We start from the raw sequence: 22,748 nt of genomic DNA on the forward strand, positions 1-22,748 counted from the left end.
AGCGCTCCTCAGTTCTCCAACCCTATTCACTAGCATGCTAGGGAATTCATTGCTTAATGAAAGCCACTTTCCCTGGCCCTTCCCCAGCCAAGATCAATGTCATCGCTTGGCAAGGGGTGACATACACGTAGACATCTCCCTTGTATTCTCCTGCAGTTTCACATGCCAGCTTGATACCCAACTTTCTCCAGGCATGATACAGAGACATTTTCAGTTCTGTCATTAATTTATCTCAGGTACATGGGGCTTCTTTCCTTGGTCCTTTCTACCTTGGACATGATGTGTGATGGCATCAGCACTGGTACTACTCTGTTCTAGTATCAGTTCTGCCTCCCTTTCTGAGTAAAGCTTCGGTAACTGATATTGCCTCTTTCTAGGCGCCCTTGGTGCAACAGATTGATTCCTCAAGGCAGGAAAAGGACAGCTGACACTGCTGGGAGCATGCATCTTGTCTCATCTATGACTGACAAACTGTTCAGTGCACCCCCTGATAAAGAAGCAGAAACCACTTAATGCTTGATGGACACTCAAGTATTCCCATTCAGACAGGCAGGATATCCAACAGACTGTCTTACCAGTTTTCTGGAGGTTCCTATATATTTCCAGATACACAGTATTTTACAGTTTCAGCCATAGTCTCAAGGAACTGAGGTCTGTGTTTTTAGGCAAGAGAAAAAGTAGCTGCAATGTCATCTGCTTTCCTCCGTGCTGGAGCTGTAGTGCATGTTTCAACACAATGGTAGGTAGGAAAATGTATGTTAGTGGCCAATTACAGAGCTGATTTCCTCTTGGAGTTTAAACCTCCCCTTGCTGTTCTTGCAGGCTGTACATCACACTGAAGGCAACTGAATTGTTATTGAACCCTTTGACTAATGGCTTCAGGGTAGTATCTTAAAGGTAAAATTGAATAAACGGTGAAGTACAGAGCGTATGTGGCGTTAGTATGTTGGCAAAGCTGGGCAGGTGTGTTTAAATACATCTTTGGTGCAAAAATGGTCACCCTGAGCCAAACCAAACAATGCCCATGGAAAACTACACAACCACACTTAATTAATTGTATTTATGCAGTTACAGTTAAGGAAAAAGACAATTTTAAAAACTGTCTCAAATAGTCTCCTCTTTGTAGTCATTCAAGGTAAATAATAGTTTTTGTTCATCTATTGCTACTTTAATTCATGTTTTCACAAATATATATAGCAATACTGTTTGCTCACCACAGTGATGTTTCAGGATCTTTTAGCAGAATTATTTTTCCTCCTCTTTAATCCAGTTATCCAACCCATTGATTTGTCATTACCAGTTTTCACTCAAATTGCAGCATCAGTAGTGGGGGAGGGGGTTCCTACTTCTCTGTCCATACCACTGCCCCCAAACCCTGCATACATTGAGAGCACAGGTCTTCACTTCATGTAGACTGTACAGAGATGCACTGACTTGGAGGGGAAGGTTGAGCTGGCATTGAAAAACAAACTGCTATTCATCATGGTTTAAGTTTTGTTTTAATCCCATTAATATTTCTTGAATCTGTCTGGCAGCGTAGGCATCATCCTGCTCACCCCCTTTGCCCCCAGGACTTTCTCTTCCTTTGGTACCATATGCCTTCAGCTGTTGTTTGGGATGTTGCTGGCTGCTCTGATTTTATTGATGCTCATATTCTTATTTCTTCTTTTCCCTAATCAAACAACAAAAACATGCAAGCAGCCCTTTCTCCTACCTAAAATCAAACACAGGCCCCCGCACCCAGTGTGCATCTAGTTAATCATATGTGTCTTCCTCATCCTCCAAGTACTGCATAATCCACCAGGCTTGGCAAATCCAACCCCTCTTTCCTCCAGTGCTTCACATCTTCATACCAATTGCTTTCTTTCCCTGGCTTACTTGGCCAAATAGGCTGCTGGTCTCTTGAGAGGGGAGGTGAATGTTGGGCATCTGCTTGCTTCTCCCTGGTATTGTGGTAGGGAGAGAGAGGGGGAGCAACAGAGAGGCAGATAACAGCAGTGAGGAGCGGCTGGGTGTAGGTAGAAGGGCCATCAGCACCTTCTGATGGTGTTTCCTTCACCAAAAATCACTTTCACCTTCTCCCACAGAAGGAGAAACAACAACATGCATTTTTGTTGCCTCCCTGAACCTTGAGGTGTTAGAGGTAGGACAACCACACGAAAGAGTTGTGGCCCCTCCTGCTGATCCTGGGGATGTTGATGAAAATAGAGCAGCCCTGGCTCACAGAAGGGTGCTTGGAGCTCCTGCAAGCAGGGAGATGGAAAATGACAGGACAGTTCAAAGTAACAGGTATGTGTGATTTCTCCTACCGGTGCTGCCTTTCTCTCAGCCCAATTAACAGGGGTCACAGAGCACTGATTAGCTGCCTTGGTGTTTAGTGAACATAAAGCAGTGAAAAATCCTGGGTGAATGGGGGAGAGAAGATCAAATAGACGTTTATCTCGGCACTCCTGCCTGTCCCCGGCATTTGCCAGCCTAAGGGAAGAGCCTTTTCAGAACAGGCCAGCATGAGACTGTGCTATATCTGCACCGATATCTCTGCTGCTTTTCTGCCTTCTCTCAACAAAATAACAAACAAGTCACTCCCAGCAGCTGTGTCATGCGTAGGGTGGTTGCTAGATAAAAGCAGAATCACAGAAGAAGCATGGACTGTGGGCAGCTGTGGAAGATCAGAGCATGCCCTTTTGCCACACGGGTGTGTGAGATGAGTTCAGTTCCTACAGCTGGCGTCTCCTTTTGGAAGGGTGGATTTTCTGCCTCCTGTCCCTTGTGTGAGGGAAAAAGGGTGGAGGGCAGCACATATCAGCTTACAGCATGTAAAAGGGCATTTCCAGCTAATTCAAGAGTTGGTGAGTGTGGTCTAGTAGCACTAAGGAGCCTAAGCTGGAAACTTCCTTGGTTGCTCAGCTTTTCTGCCTGGGCTGGGGGCAGAAGTCTGCATGAGCAGACCTGGAGCTTCCCTGAAGGTCGGGCAGCTGTGGTGACCTTGTGGCTTCCCCTTTTTCCTTCATGCTCCCCTTTTTTGGGGGTAGAAAAGCAATTCTCCCACTTCAGCTGTCATACCCAGGTTAAGTGGCTGCACTTGCTTCTGTCAAGCCAGCACATGCTCCTGTGGTGTGATCCCTTATTAGACTAGACAGCCCACATGAGCTCTCCATTCTCTCTGCCTCCCTGGAGACACTGCTTCGCTCCATAGCTGTTCCTATTCTGCTTCTCTGTGGGATACAGCATATCTGCCAGCTCTCCTTCCAGCTTCCCCGTTTTTTATTGTATAGAAGAACACTCGAGGTAAGATGGAGGAAGACATGGAGCAAGAGGAGTATTCTTAGCTGCCGATAACCCTGGTTTTTCTTTGATGATTTTTTTCCCTCTCCTAAACATGAAGTTTAGGAGTTCAGCTGGGAAGGCAGTGACTTCTCTGGCATCCAACCACATAAATTAGATTTTCTTAGCAAGATGGAGCAGCCCTTCTGCTGGAGAACCTCCTGTCCTAACTTTGTATTATCATGTTGGAGGAAAGGTCCAGTACCATGATGTCTTCTCTAAGCATCTCTTCAGCATATTCTTGGGGGTGATCTCAGTGCCACATCTGAGCTCTGGAAGCAAGTATATATAGGCTAGACAAGTGAGGGGCAGGGAACAGGAATTGCTAGGCTGCTGAATTTACTCTGCTGTCCTCTACTCGTGTGGAGAATTTGGGAATATCTTTCATGGATGTGGAAACTTCTGATCATTCATGTTTCAGACTGCCAAATCCAGGAGTTGGACCAGACTACTTTACGGAAGAGCTGCTGCTACTTAACATTTGCTAACCAGCTATTTTTCTTGTCCTTATGATTTGAAACAAAACCATGGTTGTAACGTAGAAAGTTCAGCAAGGGTGGCAATGAAGGTCACTGATGTAGACCTCAGTGCAATCCATGCTCGGATTCTTCAAGTGTCTTTCTCCTCTCCTTCACTGCCAGTGCTCCTGATGGCCACACAGGTAAGCCACAGAATTGAGATTTGGGCAGCATCTGCATTCAGAAAACTAGTTCTAGCTAGAAGTGGAGGACAAGATGCAGGCCTGTACATGCCTTGTGATGGTCTTGTGCTCCAGCAATCTCTGCTGTCTTTCTGACTCTGGGAAGAGAAACTTCACTCTGGAACCTTGATAAATGCAGTTTAATTTCTTTTCCCCTATTTTGTGGTATCATTCAGGGTCCATTAATGTAAGCTGTCCTCCTTTTGTTTACAGCCCCTTGTAGGCCAGCTGGTCTTCTCCAGGCATGAATCAAAAGAGGACACTGAAAAGCAGGATGAGCCTGGGTGTTTGCTTCCTTCATCGCAAGGGCTCTACCAGGGTTGGACCTTGCCGAGGTCTGTCACTAGTTTGGTGTGGCCAGGAGTCACGGCTTCCTTCGAGGCTGTGTCTGGCTGGAATTTGTAACGTCTGTCCCCACCAGTGGTGCAGGACAGTGGTGCAGCTAGTGGTGCCGCTAGTTGAATTGGAAACAAAATATGGATATTAAAGCTTAAGGTCACAATTCCTGATCTCCAGCTCCTCGGTCATTTTGCTCTGCTTCAGTGAAGTGTTTTGAGGAGGGGCCTTTCAGGGTGCTTGTTGCACTTGAGCCTCTGCCAGTCTGATTGCCCTGATGACAAGTTGGCCCATGGTCTGAGGAATATGTGCTTCCTGTTGGCTTGCACACCTTCTGAGGGAGCCGCACACAGAAGGCTTGGAAGGAAATGGGGAATATACCTATCCAACCATTTTCTCCCCTGGAAGGATGGGGTAGTATCTTTTTTTCCCCTGCATCATGCCTGACTAAGTTTCTCAGTAGGGTAAATTGTCTGAAGGGAAAGTAAAAGCTGGTCCATAAGGCTTCCTCCCCCACCTCAGATAAGAAAGCTCATTAATACAGTAAGAAAAAAAGTCTCCATTGTTACATGAGAGCTCAAGGTCAGGCTGGTAGTAGTAACTCATATTGCTTCTAAGGTCAGCCTGAGCTTTCTCTTTCTGACAAGCCACGATAGATTGATCGTGGGGGCCCTTACATTATTTTTTTCTACTGAAATAGGCTTTGCTTCTCCTGACCCTGTTAATGATGTTTGACTGAGGTCATCCCAGCAAACCCTGAATCCTTGCCATTACCTTCTAGAGGGCTTGCCTTGTGCCAAAGCATTGAACACTTGTTAAGAATTAAGCTTTCCTGATCTCTGCTACAGCAGAGAAGCTCTCTTCTTTGGAGAGGGGAGAAATATCTTGAATGCCATCTGTCAGTTAATGCTCTCATTAACACCTGAGTGACTCCCAACACCAAGCTGGTGCCTTTTTGCCAATTCAGAACTTAAAAGGTGCCAGTCCATAAGGTGAAATATCTTCAGTCCATAAAATTAGTTCCATGATAAAACATCTGTTCTGTAAGACCTTGATTTTTGTGGTGGTGGTGTTTATTTTAGCTAGAGACATCACAGAGGCAAAACCATTCTCTTGTGTGCTGTGAATTAGATGCCCAAGAAGTCTTTTTTCATTTATTGCTGAGAACCTTGTAAAAGCACTGCTTGTGCTGGGTAGCTGAGGGAATCAAAGTTTTTTCAGCTTTTAAAGCTTTTACCAGACAGAAGTATCACTTCTGTTATTTTTCTTACTGGCTAACTCTGTGAAAGGTTCTACGAGAGCAATTTTATTCCTGTTTAAATAATTTTTGAGAGAAAGGCTGAGCTCTCCCTGTCTTGTTCTCTGTGTTCTCCCACATACTACTCTTGGGCAGGAGGTGGAAGAGGTCGTCTGTTCCTGCTTTCTGTTGTCCTCTGGTTTTTTCGGGGTTCTTGGTTTTAATCTCAAGTACAGAGCAATATACTGTCTGGGATAAGACATAGGTCAGGCTTGCCATTTTACCAGCAGTTTTAGCTCAAGAATGTTCCAGTATTTACTCTTCCGTTGCATTTTGTAAATTAAATGAAACAAGAGACTTAAAACACTGTCAATATGATAGATATTCTAGCTAGTGGGTCCAGGCAACTATTTGGAATCTGAACTTTCAGAAGGCTTATCTGTGTATGCCAGCAGTATCTGAGCATCGTTGAGAGATTTTTGTCTCCAATATTTCCAACTTCTTATCCTAATGTTTCTTTTAATCCAGTATTTACTCCCACAGGGTTGGGGGTGGGGGGGGTAGGGGAAGGTGTTAGGGTTTTTTTGAGGGGAGTAGCAGGGTGCGGGGCTTGTAACAAAATTGGCAGCAATAGACCAGATAGCAAAGTGTGCTGTGGCATTAATTTCACACTCAGGCCATGGCACCCTGCCTGTGGGAAGTGCAGATTGACACAGGGACTCTCTTACTGAATCAGTGTTTGTTTTTGCTTTTGTTTTTTTGGCTTGATTTTGTTTACAGTTTCCCAGCCAAGATTTCATTTACTTTGGAGACTTTAAAAGTAAAAGCACAAGTTGCTCTGCTTCCTCTGGGCACAAGGATAAAGAAAAAGAAAAAAAACGCGTATACACATAATTCCAGCCCTGACAGCACTGGGTTTGCCCAGAAGGCATTTCACATTGAGTCTGCCCTACCAGGGTGCCTGTGGGGCTGTGGTCTCTAGGTGCAGCTGTCCCCTCCCAAGCATGCGCACCAGAAGCTCTGACCAAAATTCTCCCTATATCCTGTCAACCCTGCAAAATTTTCACTCTTTTTTCCAGAGGTCTCCAAAGGATCCCCTCTGGGAAGCTGGGCACGGTGACAAGCAGCAGCATGGGGGCTCGCTCTACATGCTGGCCAAGGTTCTTTTTCCAACAGTAGTGTGTCCCCATGCATTAAACCCCAGGTGACAGAAAGGGTGCCTCTTCTGAGAGAAGGGGAAGCCACCACTGAGGCAGACTGATGAATTGGGATTGCCAGGTGGGGGGAGGAGTAGTCCTCAGCTCTCCGTCTCCTGGAGCACAGAGAAACCTCCCTCTTTGGGAGGCAGCCGGGCAGCAGATGGCTGGGCTGCAGCACTGAGCTCTCGGGGGGTGTATCATTTCTCTGACTGTTCTGGACGCTGATACCCATGCTGGGGAGGAGCCCCTCCTTCGGCTTGCTCCTGTCCTCTTTATGCCCTGATTCTTTTGCAGCTGCTACTAAAGATCACAGGCAACTTGAGCTGTAGCCTTACCGGGTACTCTTTTGGATTGTCTGCTGTTATTCCTCCCATTTGACACTGATGTGCTAGGTCGTACCCTTCCCTGTGTCCCAGATTTCGTTTTGCATATGTAAAGGTCCACAATGTATGATTAAAACTTGCAACCACAGGTGTGATTCAGCTTTGGCCTTGTTTCTAACCATGGCAAAAAAAGGTAGGGACCTCTGACAATGACCCTGTGGTTTGAGAGCACAGCCAGGGATGAGACTAAGAATTGCATTGGGCTCACGAGAAATCACCTGTATCCTTTTGGGATGTATCACATAAATATGCATGTACTATTTCACAACATCCCCACTATAGATATCCAAATTCCTTTCCATGTCAGGTGGCAAATGCGAAGTAAGGAATGTTGTGGCAGGTAAGGGAAACTTTTGAGTTTTCTGAAATATGAATGGTGCTAGTGAAGTTGGGATGGGGAGAAAGACCGTCAGTGGGAAGGATTAAGTTTTACAGTTACAGGGTGCTCTAAGGTAACTTTTCAGACCTCTTGCAGGTGATTTCTGTAATAGTTTTCCTTGGTTAATGAGCTGTATGGAAGATGCTTTTGCTGTATGGCGGGGGGGTAGAACTTTTTGATATGGAGACAAGCATTGGGGCCCATGGTCTCACACTTTTAAAAAAATTTTTTGTAGGAGCCCCAATTTACTTTCAGGGGAGACTTGATTTTCCTTTGGATATGTGCCCTCAAACAGAATGTGTCCATGTACCAGTCCATTCTCCTTGGGAACACCCCAATTTGCAGAGAAAAGGACATTGCTGACTTAACGTTGCTTCTGTTGGTCGAGTGTTGTTACAAGTCTCAGTGATGCTGAGAACCTCAAATGAAGAACTACATCTGTCTCTTCACCTTAGTAATTTCCTTCCTGCCTTCTTCCCACCTACTAAAGAGTTTTTGGAGCTTCTCAGCTGCAGCAGAGACTCTGTAGGATGTGCCACACCTGCAAGTGTGTAGCTGTCCTATTTGTGAGCTTGAAAAAAGGCTATTTGACAGACCACATCCAGGTCATTCCACTCGTGGACCCTGTCTCTCTGATTCTTCGTATTGAATTTTATGGATAATGCTAAAGAATTAGTCCCAAGCATTTCTGCTTTGCACGGGGAAGAACCCCAAGGGCAGAGTTCTCACAGATTGATGTGCTCCCTGCAGTTTTCTTCTCCAAATCAGGAGGGCTGTTTCAGAAACCTTTTCAAAGGGAAATTTAATAGATAGAGGCTAAGTGAGACTAACTGTAGGTGTGGCAAACAGGTTGAAGATGAGCACGCCACATTTGTCTGGAGGAAAGAGGCTGTCCCCCATGAAGAGGGAAAATACAAATTGGGTAAGGTTGAGAGTGATTGGGAATGCTTTGAGACATCTGGTTCCCATCTCTGGTTCTCATTTCTATCCTTATTCAAAGTGACAAATGCACAGTAGCTGTCTTTGAAAATTGATGGGGATAGGAACTCAAAGTACTCTTGAGAACAGAGCTTGTAATGTATCGGACACTGAGTGGATGGCAGAAATTTCTAGTGTTAGCTACTTATGTGAAAGTCAAACTCAAACCAAATTGGTTAAGTCAACAGACCCAGTCCCCAGAGGGAATAAGAGTTACATAGGCAAAGATTTCAGATGATCTTCTGTAATTGAGTGGCTTCCTGGATCAGTTTTCTTTGAGAGCAGCCAAAATGGTAAAGCAAGATAAGTGAACTCATGGAAGCGGTAAAAGTATCTGTCTGATCCACACCTTTCCCTTTTTTTCGGTAGAAAAAATTCTAGTGATAAAAATAGGAGCAGAGAAAGCCCTGGTACTTTTATTGTTTCTTTGTGGCATCCCATGTCACCCACTAGTTTTTCAGGATCCTAGGGAAACTGTTTTTTCAGTCAATTTTATTGGAAATAGCCAGAGCCTATCAGAAATCAGATCTGATGAAATAATCTTCTGCCTTGAGCTCTGACAGAGTTGAACAACTGAACTCAGGGCTAAAACTCGGATGCCCTCTGAGACCTTACAGTCATTCCCCTTCAGTGACAGACCAAGCATCCAAATACAGGTGTTGCTTTCCTGCTTTCAGGAAAAGATATGCTTGTCACTGTTTCTGTTCTTGAAAGCTGTTTTAATCTGATGGCTTCAGTAAATATCTAACATATAAACTGTGTGTGATCAAATAGCACTCTTAAAGACAAAAAGTCTATGAAGATAATTTAGTATGCTTTTTGCCAAGTTGAAGCCCTTGCTGAAAGTTGGATGGGGTATATGAGGAAGGCACTGTGGAAATGCACAGCTACTTCAGGTAGGTGTACTGTGCACTTCATTTTAAAAAAGAATAGTTACTGTAGATTTTACTCTAAAACTAGTACTTGAGACAGCACAGAAATAATTTCATTAAACGGTCCTCCTTTATTTTGCTGACTGAACAGCGTGAGTGTAGAGGACTGTTTCAAGTTGTGTGTGTTTGCTGATATTAGCGGGGCAAAACAATGACACTTGGAGATACCATTGCTTTACTTGTGTCATGCAGAAAAGAACAAACTTCAGGCTGCAGAAGGTACTAGATCCAGGTACATCCAAGCATCTGTTGTTAAATACAACTCCAGAGATGGTAAAATTAATCTGGTGAGAGGCGTTATCTCTGGGAGGTCAGCTTGCGTTTGACGTCAGGAAGAAGCAGGCTGGTGGGGAGTAATCTGCAGGGTGGTAGCATCAACTTCTCTCCACTCAAGGAGGAAGGGGAACACTGCCAGGTGGACATGGCTTTGAAGAATCATGTGGCATCTGTTCCTTCGTTCTTGCAGTCACCGTCCAGTCATGGTCCTTGCAAAGAAGTCCAGCCTTAACCAAATGTGTGAAGCCCCCTATCTAATAGCTAACTTCTTGTTGACTTTTAACAATCTTATTTCAGTTGGATCGCACTCCTCAATCTCTTTGTTCAAAAATAATAGCTTTTGTAGTAGTTAGCAATTTCTCAGGCAAATGCAATTCTGTAGTGCTGGCACGGTTCCATTAATCATATAGAGTAATCCATTTGTGCCAAAAACCTATCAAGTTGAGCTGCCTTTTTGAGAGCTGGTGGGAATGTGTACCCAGTGGTGTTCTTGCCGGCATATGGACTTCCCGTGTGTGCAAGAATGGCTGGGGCATGGGGGGGTCCCCCTTTGCTGTGCTCAGGGTACACAACTTGAGCAGACTGACAGAGCCTGGCAAGTCTCAGGACTCAAAGTGATAGGGACAGATCTTAAGGAATTTTTCTATTTACGGACACATGGCCTCGCTAGCCCTTTTTCATTCCCTCCCCTGAAATTTTCAGCAGTCAGAATAAGGACTTCATTCTCCTTAAAATATAGGCAGAAGTTCTTTTAGCCTTAACCTTCATCTAAAGTGTGTCATTTACCCTCGACGCCAGACGAGGGTAAGAAATGTGTGTTTCCTTGGGTTATATGGTGAACTGCTGGCGATGAAAGGGGGACTTAATATGGCCCAGCTAGCAGATGAGAGAGATAATTTTAGTAGCAGTGTTTATGAAGAACTCATGTGTTCAACTTGATCATCTGGGACACCAGAGAGGAGAGAGTCCTCTGGGCTGAACCCTGTTCGGGAGGTATGCTCACGTTGGGAATGAGCCTTGTGTGGCAGTGTCCAATTAACTGTGCACACATTAACACGTGCATTAACTGGGCTGTGCATATGTCCTGCCAGATTTGCTGGTGGAGGAACAGGCAGCAAGTGGCAGCACCTTTGGGGATGGAGGGAGAGGAGAATGGGGGCCACAACAGGAGTATGGGAAGCATACAGCAGCAAAGTGAGGAGGAGAAGAACAGTTATGGAAAGTTTCAAGCCACTGAACCAGGGCATGGAAAACTACTTAGCAGGCAGAGAAAAGGAGTAGGGCTTGGCAATGGCAGATGTGAGGAGAAAATGGAAAGCCAAAGTAGAGGGTCTCTGCATGAAATGGGGAGAGGTGGGAGAGGTGGAAGGGAATCAGACTCATCAGCTTCATTGCATCCTATTTTAGTAAAAGGTTGATGTTGGTGCTGGCACACGGCCCTGCCATTGGGGTAGAAAGGGGATGACGTTGAGTTAGCATCATATATAGCTTGTTCGTTCAGCTTGGAAAGAAGTAACAGTAATGCAGAATATGTGTATAATGTGAAATCCCACGATGCTGCAATGAGATTGCTGTGTTTTGGGAACCTGAGTTACAGAGCTGCACAGTAGCTGTTGTGGGACACGTTTTTTCTTCAAGTGTTAGCTGTCTCTGTGTTATGTTTGAGTTGCCTGGTTACACCAGGTGTTTTTGGCATGGTGAACTACAGTGAGTATGTGGTGCTTTGTTTCCTTGGTTAGATCCCAGACGTTTCACAGCTACCTGGAGGACATCATCAACTATCGCTGGGAGCTGGAGGAAGGGAAACCCAACCCCCTGCGGGAGTCCACCTTCCAGGAGCTGCCCCTGCGCACCCGGGTCGAGATCCTGCACCGCCTCTGTGACTACCGCCTTGATGCAGATGACGTCTTCGACCTCCTCAAGGTGCTTTGGGCAACAGGGAAGGGAGAAATGGTGTGGCTGCAGGAGCTGGGCCAGATCAGTGAATCTTCCTGGGAAGAGAAGGGTTGATGCTATTAAGTGTATTTAAAGGCCACATAACGGGTGGCAGTGCAATGGGTGGGCATTTTGCCATCTCCTCCCCTACCTTGCAGAGGACCCACGGCAAGTGCACAGGACTGCTCTTGGGGCTCTTGTCCTGGGCAGATGCATCTGTAACACGGGAGTCACTAAGTAAATTGTCTTCACTGGTTACCCTTCCTGTGAAGAGTGAATTTGGAGATGCTCCAACTGTAATGGCAGGGCTGAGAGCCGAGACTGCCTTGCTGAAGCATGGTGTGAGATGAAAGGATGGGGCTGAAGTTACTGGGGGAGCTGGGGGAGGGTGGTGGCAGGGATGGGGGAGGGAGCTTCTCAGGGCTGTGCATGACTGTCGCCAGCACTAATTAGACCTTCCCTGTCAGGAGCACCAGAGATGAAATGTTAAAACGAGAGAGGCCATTCAAATTAGAGATGCCAATCTAAATCCCTCCCTGGACAGAGAGGGAATGTTGCCTTCCCCCTGGAGTAACATTTTCCCAGCTCAGCCCGGAGGAGCAGCTGTACTGCTGCTGTGGCATGATGGGAGGGGAGGAGGGAGGGAGGTGTTTGTGGAGGGGTGTCATCATGTTTTGTGTGACAATGTGGCTGCTTTTCAACTTGTCACCGTCTGGCGGGGGTCTCCCGGTGGGCACAGGGCTTGGACGCCGACAGCCTCCGCGTGGAGCCACTGGGTGAGGACAGCAGCGGTGCCCTGTACTGGTACTTCTATGGCACACGGATGTACAAGGAGGACCCAGTGCAGGGGAAAACCAATGGAGAGCTGGCTCCAGACAGGTAACAGCCTCCCCCACGTCCCCTCCTGTGTCTGGGTGCAGGGGCAAAGCAGGGGGGGCAGCACAGCCAGCCTGGCTGGAGGGGACTCCGCCTGACTGCTGTTGTGTCGGGGGCAGCAGGGGGGAGCGGGCGGCTGCGCGGGGGGGGGGGGCGCCTGGGAGAGGCTGGGGAGGTGCGGGGCGAGACTGGAGTTGCCAAGCAGACTGTGAGCTGCCCCGCGTCACGCATTGTGTCGGAGCCAGCCTGCAGCCTTTGTGGCACCAGGAGAGCCTGCTGTGGGAGCGATGCTGCCTGTCCCACCGCATTCCTCCCTGTCTGCCCCGCACCGTGCTGGCGGCTCCCAGATCAGGCTCCTAGCGAGTGGGAATCCCTCCTCTCCTCCCCTCCCCATCCCGTTGCTGCTCTGATTTAATCCCTCCTTTGGTTGGGTTCCTAGCAGCTGTTCCGATTTTCCTGCCCTTCTTCCATCCTGCCAGCCACAGTTCCCTTGCTCAGCAGATATTTCATGGTGGTTTTGCCATTTTTCAGGGGGTGTGGGGGGCAGACAAACACCCCAAATGTTCCTGGGAAGACAGGCAAGAGACGAGGGCGACCCCCAAAGCGGAAAAAACTACTGGAAGAAAATTTACTGAGGTATGGAAAGGTGGTTCCTGCAATGGACATAAAATCCTTATGTTCCCAGAGGGAAGTATAATGTACTTCTGGGGTTCCCCCAATAAGTATGTATATGCAGCCATAATTTCAATGCATCTCTGAAGTGAAGCAAGCTCAGACTTGGTGGGTCCTTTGAACACTACCCAAACAAAATTCTAACTGAGCTGGAAGCCAAGTTTGGTGAAACAGTGGGTATCACACTTCCAACCACCTCACTTCAGATGCCGTTCCCCCGTGGAGTGCTAGGGGATATGCTCCTAATAAAGAATGTTTTCACTGCATAGCACTTGAAGCCAAAATCCTGGCCACTTAAGTCAGTATAGATTTTGGGATGCTTCCCATACGAATTGAAATACTGTCCTTGCCAAACTCCAGCCTGCACCCTTCACTTATTAAAATTTTATGAAGCTATGATAAATATGTATGTAAATATATATGTATCAAATGTGTGTTCTGCGTGCTGGCTTTTTCATGTTTTTTAGTGTGCACTGAATAATTGCTGCACCCCCCCATTTGTCTCCTCAGAAGCACCTGCATTTCCATGATGTGAAATAATGTATTTATTGTATCACTCCTCTCTTTCTTTTTTGGTAGGGAGAAGGCAGAAGAGAACTTGCTAATCCGCGAGACTCAGATAAGAAATGGTAAAGAGATTTTGCGGGATCGGGGTTGATACAATCAGCTAACACAGCTCTCAAATTATCAAAGCCCAGAGAGATGCCTTTCTCAGGAAAGGGAGAGTCTTTCTGCTGGTGGTTGGGGCTGAGTTTGGAAGGAGGGGTTGGTGTTACAGGCTGCCTTGCAGCTGGGAGCCTGGGCACCTGTGGGCTTCCTATCTTATCGTGGATTAGTTTGGGATGAAGAACTGTAATGTATTGGGTTACACTAGGTCTTGGGGGCCCACCTACTCACCGAGATTGATGGAAATGGGCTGTGAATGGCCCTTGCTCCTCCAGGGGTGAGGTGAATACAAGGCCCTGTTTATAACGGGTGCATTTTTTCAGACTGGCAGGAGGGTGGGGCCAGTGATGCCAAGATAGGGAAGGAAGAACCTTTTTGATTCTCCTCACCTCTCCTTCCTGGAGGCTGTTGGGTGGCTGAGCATGGTAAATGATGTCTTGGGGATACCCACCTAAGGGTTAATGAGGCAAGCAGAGAAAGCAAGTTGGCAACTAATGTGAAAGTGAGTCCGGGGCGTGCTGGGACTCATTTGTCATACATGTGGATCCATTGGCTTCCGCATAACCCAGTGGCTCAGCCTGCCCATTCCTTCCCCCTCCAAAAAAGGCAAAGGTGGCATTGTCTTTGCCTCCTTCTCTTTGCCCTTTGTCTTCAGATTTCCTGGCAGCTGCTCTGGAGGTGGGTGCTGGAGGGGTTTCTCAGATCATTGTCTTCCAGCAAATTGTGCCACTTCAGCTGCGGAGTAATCTGGTGGCACAAAGCAGTGCCTTAGTCCTGATTGCCTTTGAAACAAGTCACGTGTAGGCAGCTGGCAAGGGAAGGGGAAACGAGGGGGCAGGCTCTGGGGGCAGTGTGCAGGTAAGCTCCCCGCTGCAGGTGGGCAGGGGACAGTTGCATAGCCAGGGCAGCAGAAACCAGCACATGGTGTGTCTTTCACCACTGCAGTTACCAGTCCCCAGTACGTTAACTTGAGCCGAAGCCAAGGGTGGGTTAAGCTGCACGCTGGCCTGTGACCTGGAGCTAGCATATGCTTGCTCTGTGCTGCTACCACGGCACGGAGGTTTCCATCACAGGGCAGGTGGCTGGAGGGAGGCTGCAGCTCTCCAGCCTTCCTGGGGCAACCTGATAGCTCGTGTGCCGGAGCTGCTGGCAGCTCAAATCCACAAAGGGCCCAGGGTCGGGTTCAGAGAGAAAGGCGCTCTGTTTTTTGCTTCTTTGTTTTTAATACTTAATTTGCTTGAAAATGCAGTGAGAAGCTGCGTGACATCTGCCAGTGGGGGTGGTGACCATTACTTTCTTTCCAGTAGCCTGTGGTTAGCTCTAGAAAAGTCTAGATGGAGCTGAGAACCCCTCAGCCCAAAAGGGTTTGAACCAATATCTTCTCCCTCCCCAAAAATGGGCCACAACATTTTTTGCTTAGGGAGCGTCCTGGGGCAAAAGCACGCAAGTTGCAACCCATGAGGCTTCTCCGCTCTGTGTAAACATTTGTGGAGCAGGAACCACATTCCCTCTCTCCAGGTGGGTGTTCCAACCACCACACAAGAGTCCTTCCTTCGCAATTAATATTCAAATGTTTCACACAAGGAGGAACAGCTCAGAGTGTCTTGGTAGTTGGGACATGCTTCAGAGCGGTGGGAGATCTGCTTCAGATCCCGCTCTGGATTAAGCAGGGATAGGATGTGAACTTTTGGAACTTCCCCCTCATCTGGCAGCCCGATGAAGCCCATCCTGCACTTCCTCTTCTGTTCTTTCAAGTGCCTGCAAACAAAATATTTCATTTGGGGAGAATGGGAGGTTTTATTCACCGCAGCAAAGGTTTGCAGTGCTAAAAAAAAAACAAATTGGCTTATTTCAAGTAACATTAATTTTCAATGTTTTTATTCTGCTGCCAGGCTAAATCAGACATTTGCATTACCCTGTGTCCTGCTCTGGCTGACAGCCTCTATTACAAGAAACAAATTAAATCCTTTTCTCTGGTCCATCATAACTGGAATGGAGGCTTGCTACAGGGATGTCACACTATCCATGTGTTGCAAACTGCCACCATTACTTCTTCACCTGTGAACTTCCTCTGTGTCTTGGCATCACTTTTGGTGTCACTGGGGGAGGTAGCAGTGCTTCTGGTGGATCAAGAGAGCCTTGGGCCTATAGCAAAGAGCATGTTTCCCATAACAGTGGCCATTGGCAGTATTTTTTGCTCTTCCTGAGCTCTGAGGAGAGAAGAGAAGGGATAAAGAAAAGTTGTTAGTCATAACTGCTGTGGAGATAACATCTTTCATGTTGTTGAAGGGTCCCAAGGGCCTGGCCGTGGGACATGGTGGCTGCTGTGTCAGACGGAAGAGGAGTGGAGGCAGGTCACAGAGAGCTTCAGAGAGAGGACTTCCCTTAGAGAGCGACAGCTCTACAAACTCTTGAGTGAAGACTTCCTGCCGGAGATCTGCAACATGATTGCACAGAAGGTGAGGAGACATGACATCCTGTTTACCTCTCTATGACCACTTCCAAGAGCTTGGATGTTTGCTGATTGAAGGACAGCTAAATCCAAGCAGCCCTCATCCTCTCCTGCTCCCCCCACTCCAGCCTGCAAGTGTCCTGGATGTGGGACCTATTTAGCTTGCGTATGGGGAGAAAGGCTCTCCCCCATGGAGTGGCAGGGCTAGAGTCGATACGTAAGGATCTGGTTCGTGATTGCACAGCAGCATAGGTAGGATGGCTGAAGGGGTTACTGTCTTCAGCCATGTTCTGTGTCCCTCTTCTGCTAGCAGGGAATCTCTGTCTGCTTTTGAACTGCTGCGATTTACAGCCTAGCTTTTCTATGCAAACTGCCTGTGATTCCACTTTTACTGCTGTTTCTCAGCTGGCTCTGCTGAAGAAGCAGTGGCTGCTTTAGCTGTCCTAGCTATATCCATTCGAGCTGGTATGCCAGAGCCCCAAAACTCCGAAGACCATCACCCGTCAACTGAATGTTTTCAGGTGGGACAGATTTGGAACAGGATCCTTCAGCTAGATGGCTTTGCAAAAAAGGGCTCTGCAGTCAGTGCGATGTTCTTGGATTGAGTTCAGTTTGCTTGTTTGCTAGCCTTGTAAAGCTAATAGGGATTTCATGGTCTCTTCTAGCCCCCAGAGTTTCTCCTGCCAGTATCACCGATGTGCCCTAATTTCCTCCACTCTCTTTTTCCTTCCCTCAATTTTCAACCCTGTTTCAGGAGAAGCGTCTGCAGCGGACAGAGTTTTCTCCCAGGTGGATGTCTGACCATCAGCCCATCAAACCAATCAAGCAGGAGGTGAGGGGGGGTGCGAGGGGGAGGACGACGGAGGGAGGCGAGAGCAGATGCCTCCTGGGGGAAAAAATAAACCGCAGCATCGCTATTCAGTGGGAAGGAGTCATTTGAAAGTGCTTGTGCTGAAAGAGAGATGGGTGGTAATGCCCGTCAAAGGCAGGCTGACACTCAGGGTTTCTGTGGCGAGCAGGGAGGTGCTGCCCTCTGGATCGCAGAGGTAACCGGCCTCGCCACAGACTCCGGTGCAGCTGCATATGGAAATCTGCACTCAGTCTGGGGAATTCCACTTCAATGAAAGTGCTGGCACATTCGAGGCAGTTCAAAGAAAAGTTGAAGAAGGATGAGAGGGCTAGAAGAACCGGCTTACAAAGGGAAATGACAGAAATTCAGCCAAGGGGAAAACGTGAGGCTGCAAACACATGAGGGTGTAGATAGTGTGGAGGGAGAGAAGAATGACTGATGCAGTACGGAGCTGAGCTAGGAGGGGGTCAGCTGGAAATGGAAGTCACAATTTAGGCTGCTTAAAGAAATGCTTATCAAACTGCAGCTTTGTCAGCTGAAACGGCGCTCTCCATGCCTCTTCACCCCCATCTCCTCTCCACCCCATCAGTATAACAGCGCTGCTGCTTGCAGATCTGTGCAGTGAACCAGACCCAGGAAAATGACTGGAGTTAAATATAACCTTTTTCTTTGGTTGGGGTTATTTTTAACGTATATCAGCTTTTCGATCCAGTTCAACACACAGCCCCCAACAGTCACGCTGGCACAGCCAGGGGCATGGTAGAGTGGGGATGGGGTGTCTTTGAACTGGCAACTGCTACCCAAAGCAATCGGTCAGGCAACATGGGATTAGGTTTGGAGGAAAAAATTGGCTTGATTCTACCAGGCTGTGGCATAATCTCTTGCTGTATATGTAATGAAAACATAGTTACCTGGTGTTTTGTCAAACCCTGGGAAAGTAAACTGCAGGGAATATTCCATGTGAGCCAGGGTCAGGGGTTCCCACAAAACAAAGGAGAAAGTACAACTCCCCGCAATAAATATAATTACTTAGAATAGATAAATAAAAGGAAGGAAGAACCTCTCATCATGCTGCAGATAAAAGCCTGCCGAGAGGAAAATAAGACCCCAGCGATGGTCAGTTTGGGGCCAGAATTGCTTTCTGCAAAGCCCACCATGCAGGAAGCGCAGGGACACGTGTTTGTTCATGGGCAGCAGAAATCCCAGAGGAGGAGGGGAGTGGGAAACACATGGAGCCTGAATGATGCTAATCAGTACCGCAGGTGCTCCAGGTCTGCAGCAGCAGAGGGCTGTTAATTGCTGCCTGTGGGCCAGTGAAACGTTTCCAGCAAGCGGGGGGCCCTCCCAGCACCCGCTGCACTGAGACATGGGGAGCCAGCCAGTGCGAGGGTGGCAATGCTCCTGCCGGCTCCCCAGCAGGACGTGGCAGTCATCCCTGCCGCAGGGGAACCAGGGAAGGTGCCAGCATGTCTGATGGCTTCTGTGACGAGTGAGGGGTGGGCAGCAGGCGAGTCTGGGGGAGAAAACCTCAGCCTGGTGCAGGGGTGACCCCTTCCTCCTGGCTCCGGGAGCTGGATGCCACTTCAGTCCAAGATGTAACTGCTCTGTAGGCTCCTAATCCTGCAGGGGATTTCTCAACAGGTGGTTCAGATTAGCTCCTCATTAAAGAGCCGTCTGAGCAGCACCCTCATTAGGGTAGTGCTGCGGAAACCGGAGCAGGGAGGGTTTGGAGGGCGAGGGGCCGGGGCGTGTGGCTGGAAGGGGTCGGGGCACCCGCACCTCCTGGCCTTCTGCCCCTGAAGCCTGATACCCGCTGTCTGGAGAGCAAAGCAAAAGGCAGAAGTTTGGCCCTTTCGGGGTCCCAGGGGGGAAAAGCAGCAATGTTGTGTCCTGGAGTGCTCTCTGGCGGAGGGAAGGAGGCGGTGATGCCACAGTCGCAGATGAGAGGGATGGTTTTTATTCTCCGAGTCGGGAGGAAGCTGGAGAAACATCCCTTTGCCACCTCTTCATTCAGAAAGGAAGTTTAACTTGTGTTGGGTTCCTGCTTTCATCATTCCAATAGGCATCTGCTTCCATCACATCTAGGAGTTTACTTGTTTGTTTTGCTTTTTTTTTAACCCTGAGTTGAGCACCCTCATCCCCAGTGGTCTTAAGTGGGACACTGGGCAGTAGGTCCCTCTGAAAATCTGGCTATTTCTGTGTCTGAAGTGTCTTGAAGAGCCCATGCCATCGTTGCTGCTGTCCTGCCAGCACTGCAGGGAGCAAGTGCAGTTGTCACGGGCATCTGCTGCAGTCCTTGGTGCTCACTACATTGCGCTTGTGGTTTCTGCTTTTCTATTTTCTTCTCTTCCTAGATCTGCTAGGATGACATCTTCTTTGCTGCAGATTGTCCTGTTGCTTTGTTGATGCTGTATTTGTGGTGGGTTGATGAGGAACATGCTATGGATTCTGTGTTGCGCCATTACAGTATAGGGTGCTGAATGCACCCTGGATGCTTGGAGAGGCCCTGGTGTGAGCATTGTGGCTCAGATGTCGAGTTCGTGTTTCCGCAGGATGTAAATGGTGGAAGCTGTATGAATCCAGGGAAAGGGAAGGTCTGACCTGTGCACCAACAGTTGAAGAAATTAGTGTGGCTCACCAGGCTGGCTTAGATCTGCTGGCTTGGAGAATCTAGAGGCTGATGGTCACATCCTCAATAAAATATCTTCGTGTGCCGACTTCTGGTGGCTGGCTCCCACTCACCTCTTTCTTTTCGTAATTGCTGCAGAATCTGATGGTGTTTGGTTCCTATTGCAATTTAAAGATTGATCAAGAAAGTTAGGGGAAAACTAGTTGATAGTCAGGATCGGGCCTGAAAGGAAGATGTTTGCGTTGCATGAGTAGAAAATAGGATGGTAGAGTGGTTGAGAGGGATATGAAAAGACCCAAAAGTGGAAGTGTAGAGCCCAGCTCTGTAGGTTCTTGACCTCTGGTACTTGGCATAGCAGTTTCGGTCCTGGGCATCCTGGTGTTTGGATATTGATCGCTTGGAGGAGAGATCTGAGAGAGACAACTGGAATGATTAGGGAGCTGGAAGGATTGCTTTATAGGGAAACATTTAACCTAATTACAGAAACATGGGGGTTTTGTGTAAGTGTCTGAGGAAGCCCATAAAGGCTGGAATGTGGCTGAAGAAGAGAATGTATGCTTGCCTTGAAGAGTGCAACCAGGAATAACCGGATGGAATGAGGGGATGAGAAATGAACATTAGACTGAATGCAAGGAGAAGCTGGCTAACCTAACACACCTTTAGGTTAGGTGTGTTAGGAAGGTGGGAGAAGAGTAAAGTACTAATATTTGGCAAAGATCTGGAAAGGAAAAGATGATGGGCAGAGTTCCCTTGTGGTGGTGAGATTGTGCTGTGGGTTTCACCTAAAAAGATTGGTACAGAATAGGTGGTTTTGCTGTCCAGTCTGTCCCTAGATGCAGGATATGGCCCTAAATTTGCCAAGAGTCCCAACACCCTCGCTTGGACACTTCTCTGTGGCTGTTGGTGGTTAAAGCATAATTCCCTTAATATATCATTGCTGCTGGAGACAGGGAGATAATACATGATGTTTGTCCATGGAGGGCTGAAGGAGGAGATTGTAGAGTAGTGCTGTGTAGGGGAAAGGGAGGCAGAGGGGGAATGAATGTACAGTGAAACCAGACAACATTTCTTGGCGTTTATCAAAACACCTCAAGGTTCCATTTCTAGGCAATAAAACAAGGACAAAATAGTAATCATGGTGCCAGATTTTTTTCTGGGGCTTAATAATGGGCCTGGAGAAGGTGATGGTCTAAGCAGCAACCAAGGGACCCCAGCTGATTGCTAATCCTCAGGAAATGCCTTCTGCCTAAGCAGGGGTTGCTGGTTGTTCCCTGAAAATGAAGGTGGGGAAAACTGTGTGCACATTGTTCTTTTCTGATTGATATTACTTGCTGAAAATGGACACATACCTTGGTCTTGCAGAATTCAAAGAGGTGGGAGTAGCTGGTAGAGGACCAATTCATTTGTCTTATAATTAAATTAAGCTAATAAAGGTAATTCCACACTGCCATATACATACACATTATCGGAGCATTAGGAGCAGGCAATCCCTGGTCTTGGAAGCCTGCAGTCTAAGTGGGATCAAATGCAGCCTTGTAGCCTGCTGGCAGTGGGGAACTAAAAAGCCAGGCATCCTTGAATGAAAAAACTGGTTGGGGGACCCAGCAGGACAACTGTCCAAACAAGCAAGCGAGAACTAGTTCAGGGGAGATTAGAACATAGAAATATGGCGGACCTTATTTTCAACAGGAATGGAAAACAATCCAAATGATACCTTGATGCAAGGCTGTACCAGTCTCTTTTCCTGTCTTAAGTACTCTGTGTTTTATAGCAGAGCCAGGGTTGGGAGAGTAGTCCCTTCTGCTCACGCTTGCAACTCAGGGCTTTGCTACCTAGAAGGGGTAGAGGTGTTGTGTTGGGAGTGTCAACAGCCTGAATCCTTTGCCTCTGGAAGGGAAATAGACACGGTGTGTCCCTGGCAGAGTGGCAGCTTGTCTAACCCATCACTTCTCCTTCCGTTCAGCGCATGACAAATTACTTTCCTTTACATGTTGCTTTTCATCTGAGAATTCATATGTATAAATTCTTTTTTTTTCTTTTCTTTTTTTTCCCAGCCATTCATTGTAGGTATGCTTTAATACTTGCTTAAAGTAAGCCTGCCTCTGTTCAACCTTCAGTAAGCCAATTCATTACAGTTTTTGATGCACCGTTTTGTCACAGGTAAACCCGAATGTGCTGAGTTCAGTGGAGAAGCAGAGGCGCAGAGAGGAAGAGGAGGAACGTCAGATCCTTATAGCAGTGCAGAAGAGGGAGCAGGAACAGCTGCTAAAGGAGGAGAGGAAGAGAGAGATGGAGGAGAAGGTCAAAGCAGTGGAAGGTATGTGCAGCCAGTGTGAAGCGGGGTGGAAGATTTCAAACCCGAGATTGAGATCTTGAATTAAGATCTTGCATTTGCATTCCTCCCCTGCCAGGCCTGCTAACAGGAATATCTTTTCTTGCACTTACCTCAGATAAATTGGTCTTACTGTAGCTTCTTTTCCTTTGTCTCCCTCAGTTTTGGTGGCTGTTCCTTAGTGCACCCTTTAATTGTGTTGTCTTCCTCAAAACATGCTCCTTTGCCCCAGCTGTACTTTTTTTTCCTGCTGTTTGTGGCGTTCCTCAGTTCTTTTCTTTCTCACCACTTGCCTCCTCATGGATTTCCCTGTGCGCAGGATTACCTGGCTTTGTTCTTGCTGAATGGTATTTAGTCCTTGTGGCCCAATGTATGATGAAAGAAGGATTGCCTTTGAGGAGAAAGGGAAGGGGACAACATGGGAGTAGCAAGAGTAGTATTTTTATATTGCTACTGGCCTCATCAGTTGGAGAACTAAAGATGAGGGGACCAGGCTAAATAGAGCACCAGAGTTGGCAACTTCAGATGTTGGCCTTGTTTTTTCCTTGTTTTGAATTAAATGATGATTTAAGCTGTTCTGCAAGAAATAGCA

The 22,748-nt window shown here is 47.5% G+C and overlaps 1 protein-coding gene across 2 annotated transcripts in view; it reads left to right on the top strand.

The window, feature by feature from the left end:
• LOC135314679 (chromatin remodeling regulator CECR2) overlaps positions 1 to 22,748 on the top strand; it is a 97,827-nt gene that overhangs the window by 61,859 nt on the left and 13,220 nt on the right. Inside the window, exons 3-9 of one of the 2 annotated variants that reach the window (XM_064458638.1) lie at positions 11,484 to 11,667; positions 12,419 to 12,558; positions 13,087 to 13,191; positions 13,807 to 13,856; positions 16,183 to 16,352; positions 17,100 to 17,177; positions 21,985 to 22,141. In XM_064458638.1, the coding sequence (XP_064314708.1) occupies positions 11,484 to 11,667; positions 12,419 to 12,558; positions 13,087 to 13,191; positions 13,807 to 13,856; positions 16,183 to 16,352; positions 17,100 to 17,177; positions 21,985 to 22,141 (884 nt within the window). The remainder of the gene's footprint in view (positions 1 to 11,483; positions 11,668 to 12,418; positions 12,559 to 13,086; positions 13,192 to 13,806; positions 13,857 to 16,182; positions 16,353 to 17,099; positions 17,178 to 21,984; positions 22,142 to 22,748) is intronic. The other variant, XM_064458647.1, reaches the window with a different exon arrangement.

Source organism: Phalacrocorax carbo, chromosome 1, assembly GCF_963921805.1.
Source record: "Phalacrocorax carbo chromosome 1, bPhaCar2.1, whole genome shotgun sequence".
Taxonomy (NCBI): Eukaryota; Metazoa; Chordata; class Aves; order Suliformes; family Phalacrocoracidae; genus Phalacrocorax; species Phalacrocorax carbo.